This window comes from Sabethes cyaneus, chromosome 2 (assembly GCF_943734655.1).
Source record: "Sabethes cyaneus chromosome 2, idSabCyanKW18_F2, whole genome shotgun sequence".
NCBI classification, from domain to species: domain Eukaryota; kingdom Metazoa; phylum Arthropoda; class Insecta; order Diptera; family Culicidae; genus Sabethes; species Sabethes cyaneus.
The window spans coordinates 203,758,047-203,784,016 of NC_071354.1; the positions used below are offsets into that span (position 1 = coordinate 203,758,047).

Genomic DNA, 25,970 nt, shown 5'->3' on the forward strand with positions numbered 1-25,970 from the left:
GGCATTGGTGGCAGCATTCAATCAGTTCGACTTTCCATCACGTAATTGAATTGCACACAAACCCCGGCTCTGCTCTGCTTCCAGATGCAAAACATCAACAATATCGTCATGTTCCCGGTGGATTCGTTGCTCAAGAGCGAATTGCGCGGGATGAAGGGCGAGATGAAGAGGCCCTTCGACAAGGCTGCCAAAGATTACGACTCCAAGTTTATGAAAATCGAAAAGGAGAAGAAGGCTCTGGCCAAAGATGCCGGAATGATGCGAACCGAAGTCACGCCGGCCGAAATTGCTGAGGAAATCGAAAAAGAGCGGAGGGTCTTTCAGTTACAGATGTGTGAGGTATGGAGGAAAATGTTTTTTTTTTCATTCACATCGTACCTCTATGCCGGTATTGATTTCTCTTATCTTTTTGTTTGACTACTTCACAGTATCTGATAAAATTCAACGAGATAAAAACGAAGAAAGGCATCGAACTGCTGCAGCACCTTGTAGAATACTACCACGCTCAAAACAAGTAAGTATTTTTATCGATAGACTTCCGAGTAATCTTAGAACACTGACTAATCAACGATAAAGGTTTATCCTACTTCGAGGCTTGTCCGTGAATTAGTTCAGGCTGAACGTTGATTCAGTCAAAATGCTCAGCCACATGGCCTACGAGTTAAACGTACCGATGAACGGTGTGGATTACAGTTCCCTTGAATTGTAATTTAACTACTGAAGAGAAAAAAGGCAATTGAAACTAAATCCGTCTTTCTATCCATTCCTCTATTGCAGCTACTTCAAGGACGGCCTCAAAACGATAGCACACTTCGGTACGTACATCGAAGAACTTAGTGTAAAGCTGCAAACCATCCGGCACAAGCAAGACGAAGAACGGCGGAAGCTGTTGGAGCTGCGAACTTTGCTACGTTCTTCACCCGACTTCGACCGAGTGGAAAATGTTCCTAGCGATCGGGGTGCGGCCGGCTATTCGCTGCACCAGCTGCAGGGTGATAAAAACCACGGAATAACTCGCTCGGGACATCTGCTGAAGAAGAGCGAAGGCAAGGTTCGCAGGGTGTGGCAAAAACGTCGATGTAGAGTCACAGCGGATGGCTTTCTCGACATTTGCCATGCGGACGAAACGAAAACCCCCACCCGAGTGAATCTGCTAACCAGCCAAATCAAACCTGCCTCCGACGACAAAAAGGGTTTCGACCTGATTAGCTGTGAGTGTTTAAGAGAGAGAGGGTTTTTTTGCATGTTATTCATGTTTTTGTATTTCAGACAATCGACCGTACCATTTTCAAGCAGAGGATGAAGTCGACCAGAAAGCGTGGATGTCGGTCCTTATTAACTGTCGGGAGAAAGCCCTTGCCAAAGCATTCCAGCACGCAAACCCCCAGATGAGTCCTAGTCTGATTGAGCTGCAGAAAACGGTGATCAAATACATACAAAACCTACCGGGCAACGATCAGTGCTGTGATTGTGGCTCGAAGAACGATGTTACCTGGATCAGTTTAAATTTCGGCATTCTGGTTTGCATTCAGTGCTCCGGAGTTCACCGGGATTTGGGTGTGCATCACTCCCGAATCCAGAGTCTTACGCTGGACAATTTGACAACGGCGCAGCTGCTGATTGCGCGTGCCATGGGAAATAACAGTTTGAACGAAGTGATGGAAGCGACCCTCGGGAAGGGTAAATTGACGCACGAAAGTTCGATGTAGGTTTGAAGGAATGTTGTAGTTGAATGCTTAAGTTTTTTAGTATTAATAACTTATAGGGAGGAACGATACGATTTTATTCGAGCAAAGTACATAGCGAAGCGATATGTGATGCGGACCTGTGCCGATGATCAAGACCTTCGGAGCGATCTGGAACAGGCGGTGATTAATGCGGATCTCGGTCAGCTGCTGCAGGTTTGGGCGGAAGGAGCCGATTTGTCTTGTGTACTGCCATCATCGGTAAGTAACGTTAAATATTGGTTAAAACGACGTTTAAATGATTTTTTTCCTAGGAATTTGGCGAAACTGCACTTCACTTATCCGTTTTGCGTGAGATGGGATCTACACTGCATATCGTGGACTTTTTAATCCAAAACATGACCGCACAGGGTCTCAATAAGCAGACAAACCCACCCGGGCCGGCTGACATGTCCGGAAAGAATACGGCTCTGCACCTGTGTGCCCTGCACGATCGACGGGAATGCATGAAACTGCTGCTACGCTCGGGCTGTGATTTCGATGTGAAAAACTCTCAAAACCGAACGGCGCTAGATATTGCCAAAGAAATGGGTCACGAGGCCTGCAAGGAACTGGTGAGTAACTTGAAGCAATTGTTAGAAAAGTGATAATTTAACCAATTCTCTACACGTAGATTGAACATGCCATGAAGCGCGAAAAAAGCGCATTCGATCACATCAACACCGACTGGAACATTCACGATGATGGTTCAACTGATTTCTCCGATGACGATACGGTGCTGATGGACGAAAGAAAATCCCGGTCGAGGCCGCCTAGCTTTGTTGGTGGCGATTCTCCAGTAGCTCTGCGATCTCGCTCCTCTACCTGCGACTCCATTCAGAGTGGTTCCAGTCCCAGTTCCAGTTGCAATCCTAACCTTGTGCCGGCCAGTGCACAACAAATTCCCGGCGGTGGCCAGCAGCGACAGATTCCGATCCCATCGTCCGGTACTAGTCCAAAGCAGTATGCCGGCGCGTTTGCGTCACACTACGGTAACACAGGAGCCGGCTCAGCCACCGGCGGTTCTAGTCCTAACTCCAGTAGTTCTAGCAGTATTGTGCGTCAAGCGTCGGCACAAATTTCGGCCGCTGCCGCTGCAGCTGCCGTTAGTTCGCAGAGTAAAAAGTCCTCCTCTGGTGAGTAGATTGTTTGTCTTATTATGCGCTTTGAACTAACTGTGATCACCTTTGAATAGTTAACATTGGCTCGCTGAAAAAACGTACCGCTCCAGCTCCTCCGCCGACAGGTTACGGAACTTTACCGCATGCTCCACGCCATTCGCAGAATATTGACAATGAAATCTTTGGTGTTGCTTCGCACCACCTTCATCATCATCATCAGGATGTGTACAGCACACTGCCACATTTGCGAGGATCGGATAGTGGTGGAGGGACAGGCGGTGGAGGAGGAGCAGGTGGAGGTGGGATAAGCTGTGGAACAGTCACCTGTCCCACTGGAGCAAAGTCAAACTCATCTCAGCAACTGCACTTTGATAACAAAATTTACGAGCGCTTCGAAGGCTATATGCAATCGGGCAGGGATGCAAATTTTCTTAGTTCATTTACCGGTGGCCATAAACGATCTCCAAGCGGGGAATCGCTGGGTCGAAACCTAGGTGAGTTGATTTTTGTTTGGAAGTTTTTCGTCTATTTCAAAGTGATCTCGTAACAGCTGGAGCAAAACTAGTCCTCCCACCGGCGGGAGAAATTCCTCAGCTCAAACCAGTGGATAAAAGTATTCACCACCGACCGAAACTACCACCGCCACCGGGTCTTCCTAGCGCAGGTAATTGGTGCAAAACTGTAGAGTTGGAATAGCTCCACTTTAAATTGTTTGATTTTTTTCCCACTTTAGAGAAAGCTCTATCTAATGGTCAATCGAACGAAAGTTTGTCGTCGTTAGACGAAGCCGTCGTGTTAAGGAAAAAGGTGAGATCGTGCGAGATTTTTAACCCAAGGTAATGATTCCAATTGTTTTTTCTTACCTAGACGACCAAAGCGCTAAATTCATCCAACTACGGTGACTACGGCAGCGAGATGGATTATTCCGGTCAGCTTGACCACTCGATAGCATCGTCGTCCGGTGGAGCACTAGACTCTGCCAACAGTAGCTTCAGTCGAAACGATACAAGCGGAGCTTCCGCGTCGTCCGGTGCGCATGGTGAAGGCTTGAATAAATCCAAAAGTCCTGGCACCTTCCGAGGTTATGTAAGTACCTATTAATCGTTGATTTTTTCTTGTTAGAAAGTATATTTGTATTTGAACAAAAACGTTGTTTGAATAACTAATCGAAACAATAATATAGTTTATACCAAACTTCCCTATACTCAGAATTTGACATGGAAGGAAATTGTGATCAGATTAAAAAAGACATTTTTCATTACTTTTGGAATTTTTTATTATCGTTTAGTTTCAACAACTATCTTAAAATCAAGTTTATTCGAATTTAATTTAAACATAGTTAAAATGCAACAGTATTTTTCAAACCAGTTCACATGGAATACAGATTGTCATGTTTATTTTTCATTCAGATAGACCAAAAACTATGTCATGGCCATGAACTTGCATTTCGTTTGTGTTTTAATTAATAGCTTTTCTATCATGTAAGTTAAAATATAATTCAGTATCAAGTAAAAGTCAACATATTTAAAAAAATGTAACATCGCCACAGTTCACGAACTGCCTATTTCGGTTGTCCTCCAACCGATTCGGAAACAGCTTTTAGCAACGCGTTTCTGACGTACATACCAAACGAATTATTTGTGAAGTCGGAAATCGTTGGTGCCTTTGGTACCGGTAAAGGAGCAAGCCCATCTGCTGCGGACGGATGGCTGCGTTGTTGTTCGAAGCTATTTTTGATGACCATATTGGCAATACTCTGCACGACCTCAGTATTTGCGCTTCTATCCGACCGGCACTGTGCAAGCGACACCTGCAGCGCCTTGTTTGCGACTTTCTCGCCATTCATCGCTGCAATAGCGTTGATAGCCTCTTCGGCTGTTGCGAATCTGACAAAACCATACCCTTGGGGACGGCCGGATTTTATCATAACTTTAACCGACTTAATAGTTCCAAAACGGGAAAATATTTGTTGTAGTTTTTTGGAATCAATAGACCTGTCCAAGCGGTTAACGAACAAGTTAACACCTCTCTCCGCGATACTAGGTTGTGCAACTCGTTTTTCTTGCTCCATCTTACTAGCGTATTCAACTTTTAGCTCGGAATTGTCAACCCGTACACCATTAAGCATTTGCATAGCACATTCTGCTGATGTAGGTGTAGTATAAGCTACATGCCCGTGGGCACTCTTACCATCCGCTGTGACAGTGACACGATGTTTGACTATTGTTCCGAATACTTGAAATCTGTCCTTCAGCTGTTCATCCGTGAAATTAGTTGGCAAGTTTCTGACAAAAAGTTCACACATAAGTTCAGCTTGCTTACGTTCTTCCAGCGACGTAACGTATTCAACCATAATCCTACGGTCGATCAACAGCAATCCGTTCAGTGCGGTAATGCACGCTGCTGCCGAGGTCTCCTTCTCGTAATGCACGAAGCCGTATCCTTTCGGGATTCCACCGGGACCGCGAACGACTTCGCATCGGCGAATAGTACCGTACGAGGAAAATATTTGCTGCAGTGTTTTCTCGGTAACTTTTCGGTTAAGATTCGTAATATACACGCTGGCAGCGTTTTTATTTGAACGTAGCTTTTGCGACATTTTCTATTTTTCAAAAATGCAGCTTTACTTTAACCACTTTAACGGTTTTAAGGCTTTAACGTATTGCTAAGCCAAGATCAAAAGTAGAGACTGTCGCAGTGAAAGATGCGTGAAAAAGCCAGGGGCTTGCGATGGGTGCCATGTTTTTGTTGCCAACATCTCAGCACATCTCGACAAGGTTGGCAGCAAATCTACCTGTCAGACGGGCGCTATTTCTTGCATTTCTTGAAATAGCGCCCTTCGTTAAGTCGACTGTCAAACACCGTTCGTTAAGATAGGGATAGCACCCCGCTGGAAAAAGCCATCGGGATGGCAAGGTTGTCATCTCCCATTTTTACTCGATATCGAGGATATCGAGTAACCATTTAGGCACACCCGAAAAAAAAATCCGTGTATCCCGTGTATCCCCGCTGGTATATTGCTGATTGCAAAGAAGATTGTACCACCCAAAGTGCGAAATCGCTCATAAAAGTGCGATCCTGCATTAAACAGTTTCGGTACCTTCGGCGCACTTTTTCGTTACATTTCAAGCATTCCAAGCAATAAGTGCGCCGAAGAGACCGAAACGATTGAAACCAAAGTAGCACCTTTATGAGCGATTACGCACTTATTGATTGGACAATCTTCATTGAAAAAAAAATCAGCAGTAACCTTCTTTAATCCGAACATTTTTAATCTGAGCCCTGGTGATTCATATCGCTATGTAAACACCCAGAAAAAAATAAAAAATATAGTAAAAACAATAAAACCTATCTTCAGAAAAGATAACCAAGCCATCAAAATTATTGTAGTTCACTACCGTGGACCCCCGTACGTTTGACCGTTTTTAATCTGAACACTTTAATTTGACCCTTGCTGGTTTGCACGACGTGCAAATTAAAAATGGCTCAAATGTCATTCTCAACATGACATCATTTGCTTATGCAGACAAAGCATATAAACACGATTGTTTGTACTGGTCGCATGCATTTTCAATATGCGCATACACACGCGTCCGGAACTCGTATGAATCGTATGAATGCGCTCATTGAGAATGCATGCAATCATCACTGACCACTGACGGTTTGTTATGATACGTTGCCGATGATATGTTCGCTGACGGTCCGTGTGATTCCAGCTTTAAATGTTTCTAATTTATAAACCTATCGGATATTTTTTTTAAATCTGGCAACTCTGTATCAAACATTATAAAATTGTAAATTAAACGGAATTGCATCATTTTGCAAGTGCAAGTGCCAGGCAAAGCCAGAAAGTTTTAAGTTTTTCTAACCGTTCTAACGTTTTTAAAATTCAAAAATGTCGCAAAAGCAGAAGCAGCGTTTTGCAAAGAACGCTTCCAGCGTTTTTGTAGCTAATCTTAACCGTAAAATCGACAAAAGAGCTTTACATCAAATTTTTTCTGCGTTCGGTACTATTCGCCGATGTGAGGTCGTACGCGGCCACGGAGGGGCCCCGAAAGGGTACGGCTTCGTGCATTACGAACATGAGGCTTCAGCAGCGGCGTGCATTACCGCATTGAACGGATCGCTATTGATCGACAAGAGGATCACCGTGGAGTACGTTTCGCCGCTGGAGGAACGCAAGCAGGCGGAAATTATGTGCCAAGTTTATGTCAAAAATTTGCCACCGAATTTCACGGCCGACCAACTTAAGCAAATGTTTGAAGTGTTTGGCAGAATCGCCAAACACCAAGTCACTGTCGAACCAAATGGTAAGAGTGCCAATGGATACATCATTTTTACCACAGCTGCTTCAGCCGAATGTGCTGTTCAAATGCTCAACGGAACACGTGTTGGCACTGCCGAGCTGAAGGTCGAGCACGCCGTCAAAATAGAACAACCTAAGATGGAACCGGAAAAACGAGTCGCGCAACTTGGCACCGCGGAGCGAGGTGTCAACCTGTACGTTAACAATTTGGACAGTTCCATTGATTCCAATAGACTGCGCCAACTATTTGCCCCGTTTGGAACCATTAAATCAGTAAAAGTTATGTTAAAGCCTGGTCGCCCCCAGGGTTACGGTTTTGTTCGACTGAATTCTACTGAAGAAGCCATCAAAGCTATGGCAGCGATGAATGGCGAAAAAGTGGAGAATAAAGCACTGCAGGTATCGGTGGCACGTTGTAAGTCAGATAAAGACGCAAACTCGCAATTCCGGCAGAATATCGCCAATATAGTCGCTCAATGTACCTACGGACAATCCCTCCAGCCAGCTGAAGGAGGGCGATATATTCTTCTGACGGTGCCAGCCAACTTGGCAAATATCCCGACGGGTATGTGCGTTAGCAATGATTGGTTGAAAGCGGTCTTCGGAACAGCTGGAGGACAGAATCAGGGATGCACTGGCACGAAGAAATAGCCCAACTTCTAATGTACGCGAGTACTTGTTTTCATGTTGATTTTTTTTTTTGATTCGTTGATTTGTTTTTCACTAAATTGATAAAAAAAAACCATTAAATAAAACTGAACCGAATTGAAAGTTGCAGAAAATTAGAAATAAACATTGGATTCACTTTTTTCAATAAAAGAGAGAATGATAATTCCTATTCCATGTGAATCTGATTCAAATGTATTGCTGCTTAATATCTAGCTTTAAGTTATGTTAGAAAACTTTTGATTTAAGTCGTAATAAAAAGTACCAGATGAAGAAAAAAAATCAGTGGCTCTCGTCAGTGCTTAGTTACTTATCCCTGGCTCACTGTCCGTTAGGATTTGACCCGCAATATAATGTTTCGCCAGCTAACTCGGTACATGACTGTGCGTATTCAATTTCACGAATGTCCCACACTTTCCAGGTCATGCACCACTTGGTCAGTCAGTGATTAGTCTAGTCAGTGCATGGTAAAAAGTTTCGAAGAAATGCTAGCGTTTGAGAAAACCGATCCCTTTGATGATAATTTGGAGAATCTCTTTTGCAAATTTCTAACACAGATCCGTGATCGACAGAATTTTCCATGCAGTATTTTCTAGCATTCGTATGCTAATCAACCAACCAATTATTCCATTTTGTTTTGGTGAAATGTCGCAAACCGGTAAGCACGTGGCGTGTATAGACCCTCTCTGTAACCCCACATGGTAGTCCGTAATGCTTATGTCAATGCTCGATTTCTTTGTGACCAGTACTACAGTACTATTTGTTCAGTCCTGAACTCGAAATGATAGAACCTAATGATCTGGAAAGAGGAGAAATCCAGATCCTGACAAACCTCATCCGAGGTTTACAATTCGACACCAACTTTTCAAAAGGACCAATCTGCAAAATGTAAACAAAGCGAGTGAGGTTTTTTCCTATGCTACTTAGTCCAGCAAAAAATAACCGTCACTCGGTTTGTTTACATGTTGCAGATTGGCCCTTTTGAAAAGTTTGTGCCGAGTTATTGTACAGCACAATTCAATTTGGGCCAATACAGTTTGCCGGGTCAGCTAGTATAGGTACCCTATAGCAAATTAGGTATTCAAATAGTTTTTATTGGGTTCAGCTTTAAATATACGCGGTATAGAGGCGGCTCAGAAGCCGAAACATTATCGAGTCTACAGTGACAAGCGAGTGGTTGTGGGTTCGAATCTTAGCAGAATCAGATCACTCGATGTCAAGTGACTGGCAATTAGCATAGGTTTATTCTGCCACCCTTTCTTCGTTTTATTTAGGCATATCGCGCTCATTAATAGCGATTATAGCAAATAGAAATGCAGTGCAGAATACAGCATATACCCTAGCGATATCACAATAGACCTACATTATTCTATAGTCTCCTATGAAAGGCTGAAAATCACATAAGGCTGAACAGAAGCGCATAATCTTGGAAATTTTTTGCATGTCCTAGAAAACTTTCGTGGCCTTCTACCTGCTCCAATGTTTTTTATATGCTGTCCTTTCCTTACTCGCTACCGCTCGTTCGGATTCAACTAAGGAATAACCCATACTAGTGAGTAAACCTAGGAAAATGCATACACCTAAATAGAGGTGGTTTCTATGGGGAGGGGGATGCGCGGTATACATATGTTTGACTCGTAAGTCGTAATTATATAAAAAAGCAATTTATTCAACATGTTTCGAGTTTAAATTAAAATTACAATAAATTCAACATATTTCAAAGTGACGTGGAATAGAAATCTGAAAGTCTTATTTTAAGACGTGAAGGTGAATTTTTACCATCTGCAACGCTCATTTCGGTTTGGTTTTAATCAATGGTTTTTAACCTATTTAGTTTAAATTTGAATCAAATTCAGATAAAATACGATACATATTGAAAAAACAAGGGCATCTTCGGCTCCATATAATAAACGTCAGCTTAATGCGGCGGTTTTCGAACAGCTCTTGATGCTCTACAGCTGGTCCGAAAAAATCTTTTATCAGTAAATTGCTAACGTACAAAGCGTTCGGGTGACGTTTTGCCACGCTAGCCATATCCTGTCGTACCGCTAGAAGAACAAGCCCACCTCCTGCAGGCGATTGGATGAGTTGTCCGAAAGTGCTTTCTTCGACTATTTCGGCAATAGTCTGTGCGATCTGATTTGTGCCTCTATACGACTGGCTCCGTGCAACCGACACCTGCAACACTTTATTTTTGACTTCCATGCCATGCATTGCGCGAATAGCTCTGATAGCTTCATCGGTTGTTGTAAGTTGAACAAATCCATAGCCCTGGTGACGGCCGGCCTTTGACACAACTTTTGCTGACTTTACTGTTCCAAACGGGGAAAATATTTGGCGCAGTTCACAGGAATCTATAGAACTGTCCAAGTTGTAGACGTACAAGTTAGCTCCTTTCTCCACGGAACTCAGTTGAGTGTCTCGCCTTTCCGGCTCAATCTTAGGCGATTGCATCGTTTTAACGGTGTTTTCTACTTTTAAGTGACTATAAGCGGATAAAAAAAACATTTTATGGCAAATCTTCAGCATAGTTGACGCATACCTACCGTTGTTCTCGTGGCGATGCATATTCCACTGTAATCTTCTTATCAAGCAAAACAGATCCGTTCAATTCAGCAATACATGCTGCTGCTGAAGTCTCACTTTCGTAGTGGACGAAACCGTACCCTTTTGGTGCTCCGCCGGGGCCGCGTGCGATCTCGCAATGGCGAATAGCGCCGAACGCAGAAAATATTTCCTGCAGTGCTTTTTTGTTGATTTTTCGATTGAGATTTGCAACGAAAACGTTGGAAGTATTTTCCGCAAAGCTCCGCTTTTGCGACATTTTCGGGTTTTAAAAACGTTGAAACTCTGTACTGGCCCACTTTTCAAATGGCTTACTTCCGTTCCGTTAAGTTAACAACTTTTCAATTTCTTGACAAAGTTGCCAGAAACTTTTGAAATGATACGCGGAAGCAATCAGAGAAGTACAATTATAATGTTCTGACTAAATCTCACACGCGTAAATGAGTTTACCTGTAATTAGGTCGAATTTAGCTTAAACTTGGTTGAAACTACTCAAAATGGCCTTAAAGTGTACAAACTTAATTTTTGGGTAAAAAATTCAACCTTTGGCTACTTGCTACCGATAATTATTCTCTGTGCCAAATGACGCACTTTTAATTTTTTGGTTGAAAACTACTCAAAATCTGAGTTCGTATACTTTAACCAATGTCTGTCATTGACCAAACTCGTGTTTTTTATTCTTTGACCTTAAAATGCGGTCAGGCATTAACATTAATATTTTTTTGAAACGATGGTTCTACAATTGATGGTGTGACGGGTAGGGGAAAGTAATGAATTTTTTTTGGGAATGAAAGGGAAAGAGTGGAGGGGAAGGGGGGAGAGTAATAGGTAGCTACTGTGGGGTTTGTCGGCACTTACTGAAACGCGCGGATTGTATACGAGGCGGAGAATTAACTAACAGACAACTTAGCCGGATAGCAGCCCGTATCAACCAACTGGTTGTGGAGTTACCCTAGGGAACTGTTCATCAATTTGTTTGGTTGTAATTTGAGTCCTTACTGTGCGCCGAGCACACACCTGCCACCACGGCTTGCACCACGGCTAGTTAAGGCAATTCAGCGAAAACGCGCTCGCTTATGCACTTGAATGCACTTGACTTCGGCGTGCGCTATATACTTCGGTTGTTGTTTGCCTGTTTTGTTTTGTGCTGTTATGTACAGTTGGTTTACGTGAAGAGTGATGTGGGTTGGTCCGGGTACGCATAGTACACTATGCTTAACAAGTTGTCTTTGTGACTTCTACCTTTTGTCCAATGCTGGAAGGTGCATGGGTCGAATCAAGCTATAATCAGATTTTATAACCGGATTTGAACCCACAACAGCCGCCAGGGCGTGTGGCTTGCTGGTACCCGTGTACCTTTGAACCATAGAGGCGCTGGACAAAAGGAGACTGCGCAACATCCCTTATTAATGTAGCGACGTATCTGGTTGGGTTATTTTTAGACACAAATTATGCCTCTTCCTCCGTCTACTGTAGAAACCATCGACCGAGAAGTTGTAATCTAACTTGTTTTTTACTTTTAGGGCGACGCCACTATGCAGACCCTTACGATTTGCAAGGTACTGCGTGTGACGTTGTTCATCTGTTAGCGTGTTAGCCGCGATTATCAGCGCGGGTTTTCGGAGAAAGGCTCCGTTCCTATGAAATTGACCAAACTCGTGTTTTTTTTAGTTTTTGACCGAAAACCTTCCATCAATTGTAGAACCATTGTTTCAAAAAAATATTAATATTTTTATTTACTATTTGATGGGGCTTTCAACCGTTGGTTGGTTCGCCCCAAAGGGGAAATATTCATAGTTTTAATTATGCTTTAGCTAAATCCGACCTTTTAACAGGTAGATTCATTTAAGAGTGCACACTCTCAAATGATATCTTATTAGGTTATTAGGTCGAATTTAGCTAAAACTTTTTTGAAATACTCAAAATGCCCCTAAAGTCTACAAACTCAAATTTTTAATAGGAAAATTCAACTAATTTTGGCTAGGGTAACCAACCTATTTTGGGCCCCATCAACAGCTGTACACTCTTAAATGAGTTTACCCATAAATTGGTTGGATTTAATTAGTCGGGATACCGCCCTTCCCAAGTAACAATTTCAGGCAGATCAAACGCTTTTATAGCTGATTTTATTCAACCTGTGGCTGAACTATGGTTCAAGTTTAGAAATAAAAACCTATTTTCAGCTCTTCAACATCTAAATCTGGTGATTTTATCAAGCTTCAGGTTTGTTAATAGCTGCTTTCGAAGCTACGATGAAGCTTAATAGAGGCTTTTGCGCGCTTTTAAATAGCCAATTTGCGCAATGCTGTCTATTCTATTTTCAGAACGAGAAATAGTTTTTCAACATATATTCAGGAGTATTTAGTTGCGTGTTATAAAAACTGCGCAAAATAGAATTACAAATAGTTGTCAAAATTTTCGCACGTATATCGCCTCCACTTTGGTACATATATGCTCTTACATGGCGTGAAATATAACTTTTTCGTTCAGATATGATTTCGTATACCTCAGTTGCAATCGAGATATACAAACCAAATGGTTTACTGGGACGTCTCATCAACCTTTATGCAGCCAGTAAAAATCTATTTTAAATTTATAAAGATGGAACGCGTTATTTTTATTTTGCCGCGAACATTGTCGAACGCGATATTTTTAATTCCAAATAACTTCAATTCGTATAAATAAGCTAAAAATGTATCTTTTTTCGGGAATTGAACCAGCCTTCTTCAGCACTTAGCGCTCCATTTGCATCTGCAGGACAGACAGTGGAAATATCTTTACACCTGAAACCTAGCCTGAAGCAGTCGATAATGTTGATAACTGACAAACTTTTGCTGTCAGCCGAATTGCGAAATTCTATGATCTGACAGTATGTATACCGTGAACCGAATAAAAACTTGGTAGTAGTTTGTAAAGCCACTTTAACACCCTTAAGCAGCCTTAACCGTTATGTGTGCAACAGGGTACCCGGGTACCTTTTCAGTTTTAAAATAGTTATAACTCATTCAATTTAAAACATACGTCATTGAAATTTTTCGGCATCGTAAAACTGGTTGATCTTAATTAATTAAGGGTTTTTTGGTGCATATCCATAAAGGGGATTAGCAATGAGAGGCACTTGAATTTTTTTATTACGTAGGAGGGCGACAAGGGTACCCGGGTACCCATGATTTGCTATGTTCATAACTTTGGCTATCTTAAACCGATTTGGATGAAACCAGTGGCATTTGACTCGTGCATTTATCTAGTTTTGACTAGTTTAAGCATTTGGCCATCATATGACATGTAGTTCCCGGGAATCGCTAATTCCGGAGCAACGTCCGGTAAAACGTGGGAAGCCGCTTGTTTTGGAAGAATTAGCTTTGAACTTGACATTTTGGACCCTTTTTTCATCTTATTATATAAATTGGTGACTTTAGATCGCATTGGCCATTCCAGAATTGGGTTCCTGTAGGGTTACAGATGACCAGTTGGGTGCCTAATCCAATATTAGAATTGGTTTAGCGGATCTTCTAGATGTTTTGAACTGATATGGCCAGTTTAGTACTGATTAATAATTTCGGAACTGGTTCCAAATGTATAACGGATGGTTCTACGTTTTGAACTATTCTGATAATGCTAAGCATTATCTTGAATCCTGCGGTATCATCTGTGACCCCGTAGAAACCATTTTCGAAATAACCAATCAAAATACATCGAAATGTAAAAAATATCACCCACCGAATTAATTCCAAGAACTTTGATACCCATATTGTTATGTTTTACCTCCAATCCTAGACTGGCCACCCATGACCCCACAGGAACCTACTCCGGAATGGCCAACCTGATTCATCTCATTATATGAAATAGTTCATTGTATGAATTTTTAGAGTTTTTATATCCGCATGACTGATTTTCCTGCAATACAATCAGTTCTCTACCTCAAAGCGGACACTCTGTTGGAATTCCGGATTTTCGGGCCCCGTATGTCTTTTAATGACCAAATGGCCAGATAATTCAAAACTAGATAAATTCACGAATCAATATGACACCTATTTCATCAAAATCGGTTTAAAATTGTTGATGTTATAACAATATCAATTTTGGGTACCCGGGTACCCTTGTGGCCCTGCTAAAGGTGTTTTTTTTGTCGCACACATAACGGTTAAAGAAGTTTAAAGCCTGTGTGCCTAACGAAAGCTTCTACTGTACACTTTAGCACCTTTAAACAGCCGTAAAACGGTTGGATGTTTATGGCTATTTAGAAGTGGATTTTTTCTGTTTCTGTTTGCAGCACAAGGTGGGGCAGTTAGAGCCAAGTCTGTCCAGGGCTGAGATAAGGTGGTTGTGATAATGTTAAAAGAATCCGTGCGGATTACGCTAGCTCCATAATGTATTGGTGATTATGGATTAATGGGCGGAAGAAGAGTGACAGAACTTGGCTTGATATAATTGTGTGCTTGGTCAATATAGCATAAGATGGCTTGTACTTATCTTGTTTTCTCCTTCCTTTGTTTGTTTCCTCATCTTGTTCGTAGTCAATCTTGATTAAACCTGAAGCAGGCTCCACGCCGGCCGTCCTCTCCATCGTTGTCACCAGTGTGGTCATCTGTGGCTGGTCTCTTGCCTCCCCTCACAGCAACATTATTGTTGCCGTGAGAAGAAGCGATAGAGATCAGGCAGAAAAGAAAAGAAAAAAAAGAGGAATTTTTTAGTCAACATGTTGATTGCAATTTTCAAGTTAGTAATATCACGAGAATTCTATGTCTGTCCATCACCTATGCTACTACCGACTAACTACTCGCTAGGCTGGACGCTACTCATCTCCCAAATACCCATGTCATCACGATTGACCCAGCGCTGTTCCACAACCTATGCTCATTAAAAGCCACAGCCGCCTCTTTATCTCCCATCTTTGCAGTATTGTAGCTGATGGCGTAAATTTTCGAATATTTTGTGCGGAATATTATTCAAGAGCAATATTATCGCTCAGTACTATCGAAAAACTACTTGAACTTCCGAAAAATAGAGCAGATGCGATGTAATGGGGACTGGTACTCGCTCGTATTATTCCCGGTGGCATTAATTGCATATTTGTAGCGGTAGTCAACCGATTTGTCGGTATGCTCTTCAGACCGTGGTCAATTGAAATGATTCTGTAACTAAGAAGGGATGAGGTGGATCAAAAAGAACTTCACTTGGAGATATGTATATATGCCGTGTTAGGTCTTAAGTGCAAGCTGTCACTAAAGCAAGACTTAATAAGATGTTAACGACGTTGATAATTCTGTGAGGATGGTATTGAATCGAAAAATAAATCCTCATACCACGGCCATATATTATGTACTATGACCCCATTTTAGGAAGTGGAAATGATTGAGGACAGCCCTTCGCTATCGCTTGAATCAGCCAGAGAATCGAATACCTGTTTTTACTTGAAGAAGTTTTAACTCTAAAAAGATTTAGTTAGAAATGGAATTTCAGTTGAAGTCTGCCAGCATTGGGCAATGGACAGAACAAGATATATATCGAGGCTATAAATCTTTTCGAGTGATCCACTAAGTCCGACCGCGACGACAGCCGCAAGAATGGAGAGGAGCAGGCCGCCGGTGAGTTGCCACCGTTCGACTTGATGGACTCTCCGACAGAGGCTCATCAGCATTAGGAAGGCCCTTGGGAGACAAACAGCGTCATACATGATCATTTTATGTTGTTAGTTGAATACCGTTAACGCGGTTAGTCACAAGACATGCAAATCATTCTAATAAAGGAGGGAAATAAAAAATCAGATGGGTTGTGTACAAGACACGACCGCATATATAGGTGACGCAGGACTACGTAAGTGTCTTTGTAGTGACAGTAGCATGTATTCATGCTTGTAATCATTCGATTCTTCATGTATACATGCTATATGCAACATATATACATACTACATGCGTTGTATGTAACATTTATCAAAGTAGTAACATTGCATACGTTCAATTCTCAAAAGATTGTACATTTGAAAACAGTTTAACAAACTCAAGAACACAAACTATTGCTTTCCTGCTACCTTACTGAAATTAAAGATTGTTTTTATTACCCACGGTTCCCCACGTTGGAGGGATTTTACCAATTCAATCCTATTTTATCAACAGCACATCTTTTCACTACACTTCTAATGGAACGGCAAGCATGCGTATTCATACAGAGTCGTATTATAACCGAACACTACGGCTGTAGTACATTTTTCCAACACAGATATCAAATTTGCCGAGGTTTAATCGTCTCGCAGTAAAGAATTTGCGATCTGTTGGGACAATGAACTTGTGTCATTTTTTCTGGCACACTTCCCTAACACAGACATCAAATTGGACTAGGTTTAATCGCGTTCGTAAGAAATTTGTTGGTACGAGGGGGCTTTGTCACTCTTTCTGGCATACTTCCCAAACAAGGACATCAAAATGGTCTAGGTTTAACCGCGGAGTTAAGAAATCTTGTTGAAATGAGGGAGCTTTGTCACTTGTTTTGGCTTACTTCCCAAGCACAGATATCAAATTGGTATAGGTTTAGATCATCTTAAGAATCTTCCAACCAATCACAAAGCGAGAATTCTGGTAAAACATAGGTTCATTATTTTCAATTTTTCAATAGTTCAACATCAAGAATCCATACTTATCTTCATTTGGGTCAATTCTTAGAAGATTTTCCGATCGATTGGTGTAAGAATATTGAAAATCGATCGGAAAACCGCTGAGCTATTAGCGCTCAAAACCTTTCATTTTTCGTGACGCTCACATTTTTCGATTTTTTGGAATGACACCCTATCTTAAAACTTGCCGTAAGACGTAGTCCCACGTCAAAAAAAATAAAAAAAAAAAATTATAATTACATCCAAAACAATACAATAGAGGTGACAGTAACAGCAACGATAGCAATATTAGTAATAATAGTAATAGCATAGGAAACTGATACAGGAAACACAGCTACTGACTATAACTTCCTGCCCATTAATAATTGTAATTTGGCAGCATAGGTATAAGAATTTCCGACTCATCATAGAACACTCAAACATATATTCATTCGTACCTATACACCCATGCACACTCATACATGCATACACATGTATACATGTACGTGTGTGTATATTTTCAGTGCTGTGCTGTCCATAATCGCATAACAGCCACAAATTCTATGGCAATCTCATAGAAAATGTCTCGATTACGCAAATAAAGACATCACATCATTTTTGAACACTCGTTCGTTCTAACTAGCGATACATTTTAATTTTCATGAGTAAGTCAAAATCTCATGAATGGTGGGTAGGATTTGGTTTCAGTTCTCTAGAGAAATTTCTGTGCTTACCAGCAATTCATCTAGGGAACCGAGTAAGCCCTCCCGGTGCTTCGGCCCAAACGGATTGAATTTAAAATCAAATCCGTTCGATTTCGCTCCATTCCGCTTTACGAGACACATGCTACACATAAAGCTAAATTATGCAATACTACATACTACACATATATCCAACTTAAACTATAAACATTCTACATGCGGAACTAAGAATTTTTAGGTCGTTTGGCCGAAGTACGCGTCAAACCACCTACCCATGGGAGGGGCTATTTAGAAGTGGATTTTTTAGCAGAAAAATCCGCTTGTTAAGCTTGTTTATCAGCTTTTGGGAGAGAACTGATTTGAAAACCTTAAAGTAGCTTAAACATCGCTTATTTAAACACCATTTAATTGTTTACTTTATGCAGCTTTGATCGCCTTAAACCAACCCGTAAACAACCATTGCTCTTGCAATTTAGCTACCGTTGTTACTTGGGTTTCCAGTAGTCTTACCGGTTTTTAGTTCAGATTTCCTTCTTAACCTCTTCCTGTGTTGGTGGCTCCACAGCTTGGCCATCGCTCACAATCTCCGTGTGATTGTGTGCTCTCCATTCAACAGTATCTGGCTTCAGAGAGAGCTCCTATACTGGACGCTTCGAGGCAACTCTCGCTATTTTATGACCTAGCAAACACCGGTGGTAAATAATTTAGGATGATTCTAATTTGAAATCCTACTAACAATAAAATTAACCCAGTAAATTCAATATTCAAATTGTTTTTGTTTCTGCGATCTGATAAAAAAGGTTTTGTTTGTTTCAAGTCGCCTAACCGAAAAACGGCTGTGCCAAGTGACCGACCCCTTGGCTGAACCCTTTAAAACTAATCGTATACCTATCAGGTTTACAAAATATTGCCCCTTTAATGACTATTTAGACTACTGTGATAATCATTTAATGCAACGTATCGCATTTTGCACTGTTAATCTGACACAAGAGTGGCTTTTAGTTTGATCTACTAATGAGTTTTACTTCTTTTTTATTCTTCCCCTTCTTTTTCACTTCATTTTCTTTGAGCGAAATCTTGTGCGAGATTCGACTTTGATAATCGTGTAAATCGGGGTAGTCTAAATAGGGGCAAATGTCGCAATGTATGTATGAATTATGTTTATCATAGAAAGACAATTTGTTTGTCAATTACAATTTTATTTCAAATTTATGCGGGTTAAGATCTAAATTTTGCGATTAGTGACGTGGAATAGAAATTTTAATTTTTGTTTTAATAAAATAAATAAAGGGGAATTCTTGCCAACGGCAAGGCTCAATTCGGTTCAGTTTTAATCAATGGCTTTTGTACCAACTTAGTTCAAATTCATATCATATTCAGATAAAGTACAAAACATATTTAAACAAGTGCAACGGTTTGGAATCAATACATTGAACGTTAGCTAATTTCTTGATGAAAGCCGTGTTCTACCATTATCTTAAAGTGTCAATAAGCAAATAAAAAAATATAAAAAAGAACAAGACAAACATGCAAAAAACCTTTATCTTGGCAGTGCCAAACCGTGCTCCGTTAGGCGAACGTATTGTAGATGCACGTGATGTAAAGACAACATATGAGTGAGCATAACTGCCTTCGACAGTAACAAAATTTAATATTTGGCACGTAGTTTCCAGATATTTGCATGGTGATGCGTATTCCACCGTAATCTTCCTATCAATCAAAAACGATCCATTCAACGTAGCAATACATGCTGCTGCAGAAGCTTCATTTTCGTACTGGACGAAACCGTATCCTTTTGGTACTCCGCCGGGGCCGCGTGCGATCTCGCAACGGCTAATAGTACCGAACGCAGAAAATATTTTCCGCAGTGCTTTTTTGTTGATTGTCCGATTGAGATTTGCAACAAAAACGCTGGAAGCGTTTTCAGTAAGGCGACATCCATTTAGTACGTCACGCAAATTTTGACCAAAACTAACCCCCCCTCCCCCCCTTGTCACATTTCGTCACACATTCGTGACCCCCCCTGAGAAAGTACGTCACGTCACGGCAACCCCCCCCCCCCCCCCTTCACAACAAAAAAATTGAATATTCATCTTTTTATTTAAAGCTATCAAATGAATTTCAGCAAATAAAAAAAGGAAAATTTTCGAGCTCATAAGTCATCGATTCACGGATTTTGAAGATGATCTCCAATTGCTGCGATCGGATACGCTCCAGAAGTCGCTGATGTGCCGTCGATTAATGTTTTGCGCATATCCACGCGCTTTACATCCATCCACTCAAATTCGTCTGATCTAGTTGAAAGAATCAGGACTTCCTGCTGACGTCTTGCAGCAACACGCCTTGGAAGAACTTTTCTGATGGATTTTGTCATTTTGTGTATTCATTCAATCGTGCAATCATTCAACACTACCTTAGACGCGAAATTTAATCCGCAAGTGGCGTAAACTCTATCCTTCAGAGAGCTTTTGAGTGAGGGGCAGTATAGATTATACCGAAAAACCTTAAAAGTAGCCGTTAAACTTCGGTATGAATTTTTGTTCATCGATTGAGTTCAGCATGAATATCAAGGGAAAACATTGCCATGGGTCTTTGGTAGCATCCCGTAACCCTTCAGGAGTTTGTGCGACTGCTATTTGCGGTTGCAAAAATCTTTTAGGCAGGACGGTACTCAAGCAGCTCTTCAGTGGAGTACTGCATATTCTGTAAAGCCTTAATGGATAGTTCATACTACATAGAATAAATAAGTCCTGTTCACCCATATACGTTAAAAAAAGTTTTCATCCAAAAAATTTAACTATTTGTTTTAAAATCCATCAGTACGTTAATTTTATAGAAGCTTTCAATAGTTGTGCCTTAAAATGAAGGCTAAATTATAATTTCCCGAATAAATTTTCCATTTGATTTTTTTCGTGTGACGTCACATAACTTCATAACCCCCCTCCCCCCTACGTCACAAATCGTCACGATTAGGTCAACCCCCCCTCCCCTCTCTAAGCGTGACGTACTTTATGGACGCCCCCTAAAGCTCTGTTTCTGCGACATTTTCGGATTATAAAAACGTTAAAATTCTGCACTAACTTAACTTCCAAATGCAACTTTTTAATTTCTTGACAGAGTTGCCAGAAACTAGAAATAATACGCGGAAGCAGCCAGAGTGCCAAACGAGAAGCGCAATTGTAATGCTCTGAACTAAACGAAATCAACGAAATTTACCCACTCTTAAATGAGTTTACGTGTAAATAAGTCGGGTTTAGCTAAAACTTGTTTTAAACTACTCAAAATGCCCTTTAAGTTTGCAAACTCAAATTTTGGGTGAAAAATTTAACCAATTTTGGCTGCTTGCTAATTGAATTATTCTCTGTGGCGGGCGAATACTTAATGCAAAGCTCCTACTACATACCAAGTTTTTGGTTCTTACCGGTACGGGGTTTTACCAATAATTACTCTTAGGTATATGAACTATACCTAACCGAGAAAGTTTTTAAGAAAACAAACTCAAGAACATAATTATTTTGTGTAGAGAAGTCCGTACAATCGAATAGGGTTTATCTGGTTTTTCAACATCGAAATACCTATAAGAATTGAAATACGGATATCCTTAAAAAGATTGCTAGATTTGTTATGGTAAAATTAAATTCCAATCCATATCCTCACTCACTGGTTCAAATGTTGAATTCTCTTCCAGACTGGCCCGCGACGGTGTCGCGCCCTGTACGACTGCAATGCCGATAACGACGACGAGCTGGAGTTCAAGGAGGGTGAAATTCTGATCGTGCTGAACGAGCGAACCGATGACGACAACTGGATGGAGGGGGAAATCGAAGGCGACAGCACACGGCGCGGTATGTTTCCGGTAAGCTTCGTGCAAATGCTGGAAGATTAGCCCGGATCGGACCGGATAGTTAGACGCAAGTAGTAGCTCTAGTAAACCGTATAAAACTGATAATTGATGAGAATGTTGCAGAAAACGACAAATCTAATTTTGGAGCTGAGCTTCGACTAATCGTTGTACAAGTGACATTCTGTTACGCTTTTATTAAGGAATTTTTGGGATATTTTGACGGAGCAGAAAATGCGATTGCGATGAAGGTAATGAAGAGTGATAATTCTAAGTCTGCTGATCTAAATATCAAATCTATAAGAAAGCCCTAAGTGAAGACAACCGCGCGTTCTATTTATTATTCATTTAGTTGTATATTTGTCTTCTACTTTGATTGTTCTCATTTAGTAGAACGGATTTAAATGGGATACTGGAAATCCCTTTATCGATTGAACTGCTCAACAAGGAAATTTTTCCTGGAAAATGTGCAAATGATTACCATTCACATCTCTTTTATATCTCATCAACTATGCCACAATTTTATCTAATGTCCCCACTTTTGTCACCTGTATTCAACACGAGCGCATTTTACGCAAATTACAAAAATGTTAAACCTAAGATCAAAGCATTTATTCACAGGTACGTTGTTTAGCTTTTCGGCAAAAGTGTATTAGACAAAAACAAATTCAAAGCATATAACAGATATTGTTTGCAAACAACTATTATCGATAAAAAATATATTAAAAAAACTTGGAGAAAAAAAAAACAAACAAAACATTAAATGACCGCTCTGTAGGACAACTGCGAGTTGCTAAATGAGTTGACTTCAGTAAAAGTTCTCGTTGTGGGTAGCGGAGTAATAGATTTATAAACTTCATGTGCCAGTAAAGAAGAAAACAAATTTCTTAAGTTATGAGCTAAAATTCTAGTAATAGTACCTATCGGAACAGTACGAATGAAACATAATACATTACAAGAATGCAAAGCAGAAATATCCAATCGTAGAAATCGTTACTCAGTGTGTAATAGAATTGACGTCTCCTGAAAATACAATCATAACACGTAGAACCTGTCCTCCTCAATCGAGTCACATATTCCTCAGTAGATCCTACCAATCTCCGTTATACAGAAATACAATATTACAAATAATAATAAAAAAAACTACGAAAACAACTGGATAGTTCGCTATTACCGATTACCTACCAAATAAGTATTACTGTTGAAACTAAAATGAAAAAAGTATGCGACAAAAAAGGAAAAGATTAATTACAACTGTTAGAAGTGAATGAATTAAAGAAATAAATAATAAAATAAACAACCGCGTTAAAACAGAATAAAAACAGCAAAATACTCGAAAAAAGAAAATTACCCGAACCAACAGATCAGAGATAAAAATCAAACTACTATTACTACAAAGAAGAAAAAAATAAAACTTGCAAAACTACTATTATACTAGGTGTGAGTGAATGTTGTTACTTGAAAGACACAAACAAACAAACCGGAACCGTGTAGTAGTCATGTAAAATTTTGTTGCAAAGGAACGCCAAAACAAAGCGTGAAGAAAATGCAAAACAAAGAAGAAAAAGAAAACAATTGCAGTGCAATGGCAACGGAAAAGCATCATCGGAACGAACGGAAGCGCACGAAATAAATATGCATGAAAATCACGATATGAGAAACGGTTGATTCAATGCTGCTGCTGATTGAATTTTCTCCTCAAGCGAGCGTACTGAAATACGCTGGAATCCGAATTCCACTATTTTTTTTTATTGATTCGAATAATTGATTGCTATTCAAGCAGAACGAGCTTTTCTAAACTCTATACCTATAAAAATGGATTTCTGTCTGTCTTTCGGTATGTTCCTTATAGAATCGAAAACTACTAAACCGATCGGCGTGAATCAGTTCTTTCTGAAGTGCAAACTGAGCTCCGCACATAATTGCAAAGATTTCAGCGTGAAAAACGGTGCAGTAACTATCCAACGAATAGGATTCCTTCAATTCCAGCTCACGGCAGTAAACACCAGCACCCGCGCGACCTTCGTACAAGGAACCATCGGTATAACAGACTACATAGTCGGAAATTTTCCTTTCCATGTAGCCTGACATCCACTCCTCTCTAGGAGGAAAGTCACTTGAGAAAGTCCTTTACGGAAAAGTGCGCATGAGCAATATACATCGCTAGGAGCAAGGACAAACTTGTCCACAGCAACAATTTGTGACCACAATCGAGTAGGACCAGTGGAACCGTCCACAGACTGCCAAAGGCCAATCGCGTGTAGGCGATAAGCACATATTAGTGCCTCTTGCTTCAGGTGGAAGTGTAGAGGTTTAATATTGAAAATAGGTTCTAGGGTGGCAGTAGGAGTTGTAGTAAATGCACCACCCAGCAAACATTTTCGTACGTAACAAATATGATATATGTAAATGAAATATACCGTGGACCCCCGTTCGTTTGATCGTTTTTAATCTGAACACTTTTTAATTTGAACCCCGTTGGTTTGCACGACGTGCAAACTAAAAATGGTTCAAATGTCATTCTCAATATGACATCATTTGCTAATGCGGACAATGCACATAAACACGATTTGTTTGTACTGATCTAGCGTGTTTAATCTGTTTCACATTGCGTTTTGCAACGGTTATGGTAGAAATCCGATCGGAAAATAAAATATTTGCTGCTTGCAACTGCCAACTGAATCGAACCACCAAAACAATAACAAAGAGCAGGGCAACCAGTTCACACAAACTTCAGTATATTTAGGGTTACCAGTTGTTCAAATTAAAAACTAACCCCGTTAGTTTGCATGAGGAATCGTTCAAACGAACGGGGGTCCACTGTATATGTAAATGTATATGAAAAGCCATCCAGCGGCTGAAGAACAACTAAGCAGCGGGAAAGGATCGCATTGGAGCGGAACTTATTAAAATGGGCCCGAACAAGTTGGCCGGCTGTCTGCATCAACTGATTGTCAAAATTTGGGATACGAAACGACTACCGAATGAGTGGAAAGACGGGGCTATCTGCCCTATCTACAAGAAAGGTGATAAGCTGAATTGTGAGAACTACCGAGCGATCACTATCCTGAATGCCGCCTACAAAGTGCTGTCCCTAGTCTTCTTCCATCGACTATCGCCAATAGTCAATAGAGCTATGGGAAGTTACCAAGCCGGCTTCATGGAGGGCCGGTCTACAACGGACCAAATCTTCACCCTGCGGCAGATCCTTCAGAAGTGCCGCGAATTCTGAGTCCCCACGCACCACCTATTTCATCGATTTCAAAGCCGCACATGATAACGTAAACCGACAAGAGCTATGGAAAATTTTGGACGAAAACGGCTTTCCGGGTAAGCTCACTAGATTTATCATGGCTACAATGGATGGGATCCAATGCTGTGTAAAAATCTCGGGTGGACTGTCGGACACATTCGAATCTCGCAGGGGACTTCGACAAGGAGATGGTCTTTCATCCTGCCTGCTATTCAACATTGCGCTCGAAGGTGTCATAAGATAAGCGGCGATCGAAATGCGGGGCACGATTTTCAATAAATCCAGTCAATTTGTCTGCTTTGCTGACGACGTGGATGCTGTCGGCAGAACATTTGAGACGGTGGAAGATCAGTACACCAGACTAACACGCGAAGCAAAGAAGATTGGATACGGAAGTTCCGTATACCTTGGCTCACTGACAACAGAGGACAACAATACCAGCCGTGAGATTGAAAGACGTATCAGCGGAAGTCGGGCCTACTACGGACTCCACAAACACTTGCGCTCGAACAATCTAAGCCCCCGTACAAAGTGCACAATGTACAAAACGCTAATTAGACCGGTTGCCCTCTACGGGCACGAAACGTGGACACTGCTAGAAGAGGACCTACGAGCGCTCGGAGTTTTCGAATGGCGGGTGCTTCGAACCATCTTTGGCGGAGTGCAAGAGAACGGTGTATGGAGGCGAAGAATGAATCACGAGCTCGCGCGTCTCTACGGCGAACCAAGTACATATTCAGAAAGTGGTTAAAGCTGGAAGGATACGTTGGGCAGGACATGTTGCTAGAATGCTGGACAACTATCCTGCAAAAATGGTTTTCGCATCAAATCCGGTAGGAACAAACGAAGAGGGGCACAACGAGTAAGGTGACAAGACCAGGTGGAGTGAGATCTGGCGAGCACTGGGTGCTCGCGGAACTGGAGACCAGCTGCCATGGATCGAAATAGAGGGAGAAATTATACTGCGCAGGCCTTGTCGTAAGATGTTAGGCCAATTAAGTAAGTAAGTAAGCTTGCTTGCCGTAACGACGAGAAAAGCAATCGGTTACTAAGCATTTCGACTGAAGTTTTTGGAGTGTCTTAGTAGAATACGAAACCTGGAAATTAAATAAAAAGAAAACTTATCCAATTTAATTCTACTATGTATATTTATTCTTGACAGATGGGTATTTCGCCTACGATTCCTCAGTGTCCGTTTTCGAGT

General features: G+C 41.0%; 1 protein-coding gene across 3 annotated transcripts in view; it reads left to right on the forward strand.

The window, feature by feature from the left end:
* LOC128734062 (arfGAP with SH3 domain, ANK repeat and PH domain-containing protein) overlaps window positions 1–23,149 on the forward strand; it is an 83,954-nt gene extending 60,805 nt beyond the window's left edge. For 2 of the 3 annotated variants that reach the window (XM_053828051.1, XM_053828053.1), the window contains exons 5-16: window positions 85–339; window positions 429–514; window positions 778–1,211; window positions 1,270–1,705; window positions 1,766–1,946; window positions 2,000–2,299; window positions 2,359–2,860; window positions 2,920–3,339; window positions 3,396–3,509; window positions 3,579–3,652; window positions 3,713–3,931; window positions 21,361–23,149. In XM_053828051.1, coding sequence (XP_053684026.1) covers window positions 85–339; window positions 429–514; window positions 778–1,211; window positions 1,270–1,705; window positions 1,766–1,946; window positions 2,000–2,299; window positions 2,359–2,860; window positions 2,920–3,339; window positions 3,396–3,509; window positions 3,579–3,652; window positions 3,713–3,931; window positions 21,361–21,558 — 3,219 coding nt within the window. In that variant the 3' untranslated portion in view covers window positions 21,559–23,149. The remainder of the gene's footprint in view (window positions 1–84; window positions 340–428; window positions 515–777; window positions 1,212–1,269; window positions 1,706–1,765; window positions 1,947–1,999; window positions 2,300–2,358; window positions 2,861–2,919; window positions 3,340–3,395; window positions 3,510–3,578; window positions 3,653–3,712; window positions 3,932–21,360) is intronic. The other variant, XM_053828052.1, reaches the window with a different exon arrangement.
* The last annotated feature ends 2,821 nt before the right edge of the window (window positions 23,150–25,970 follow it).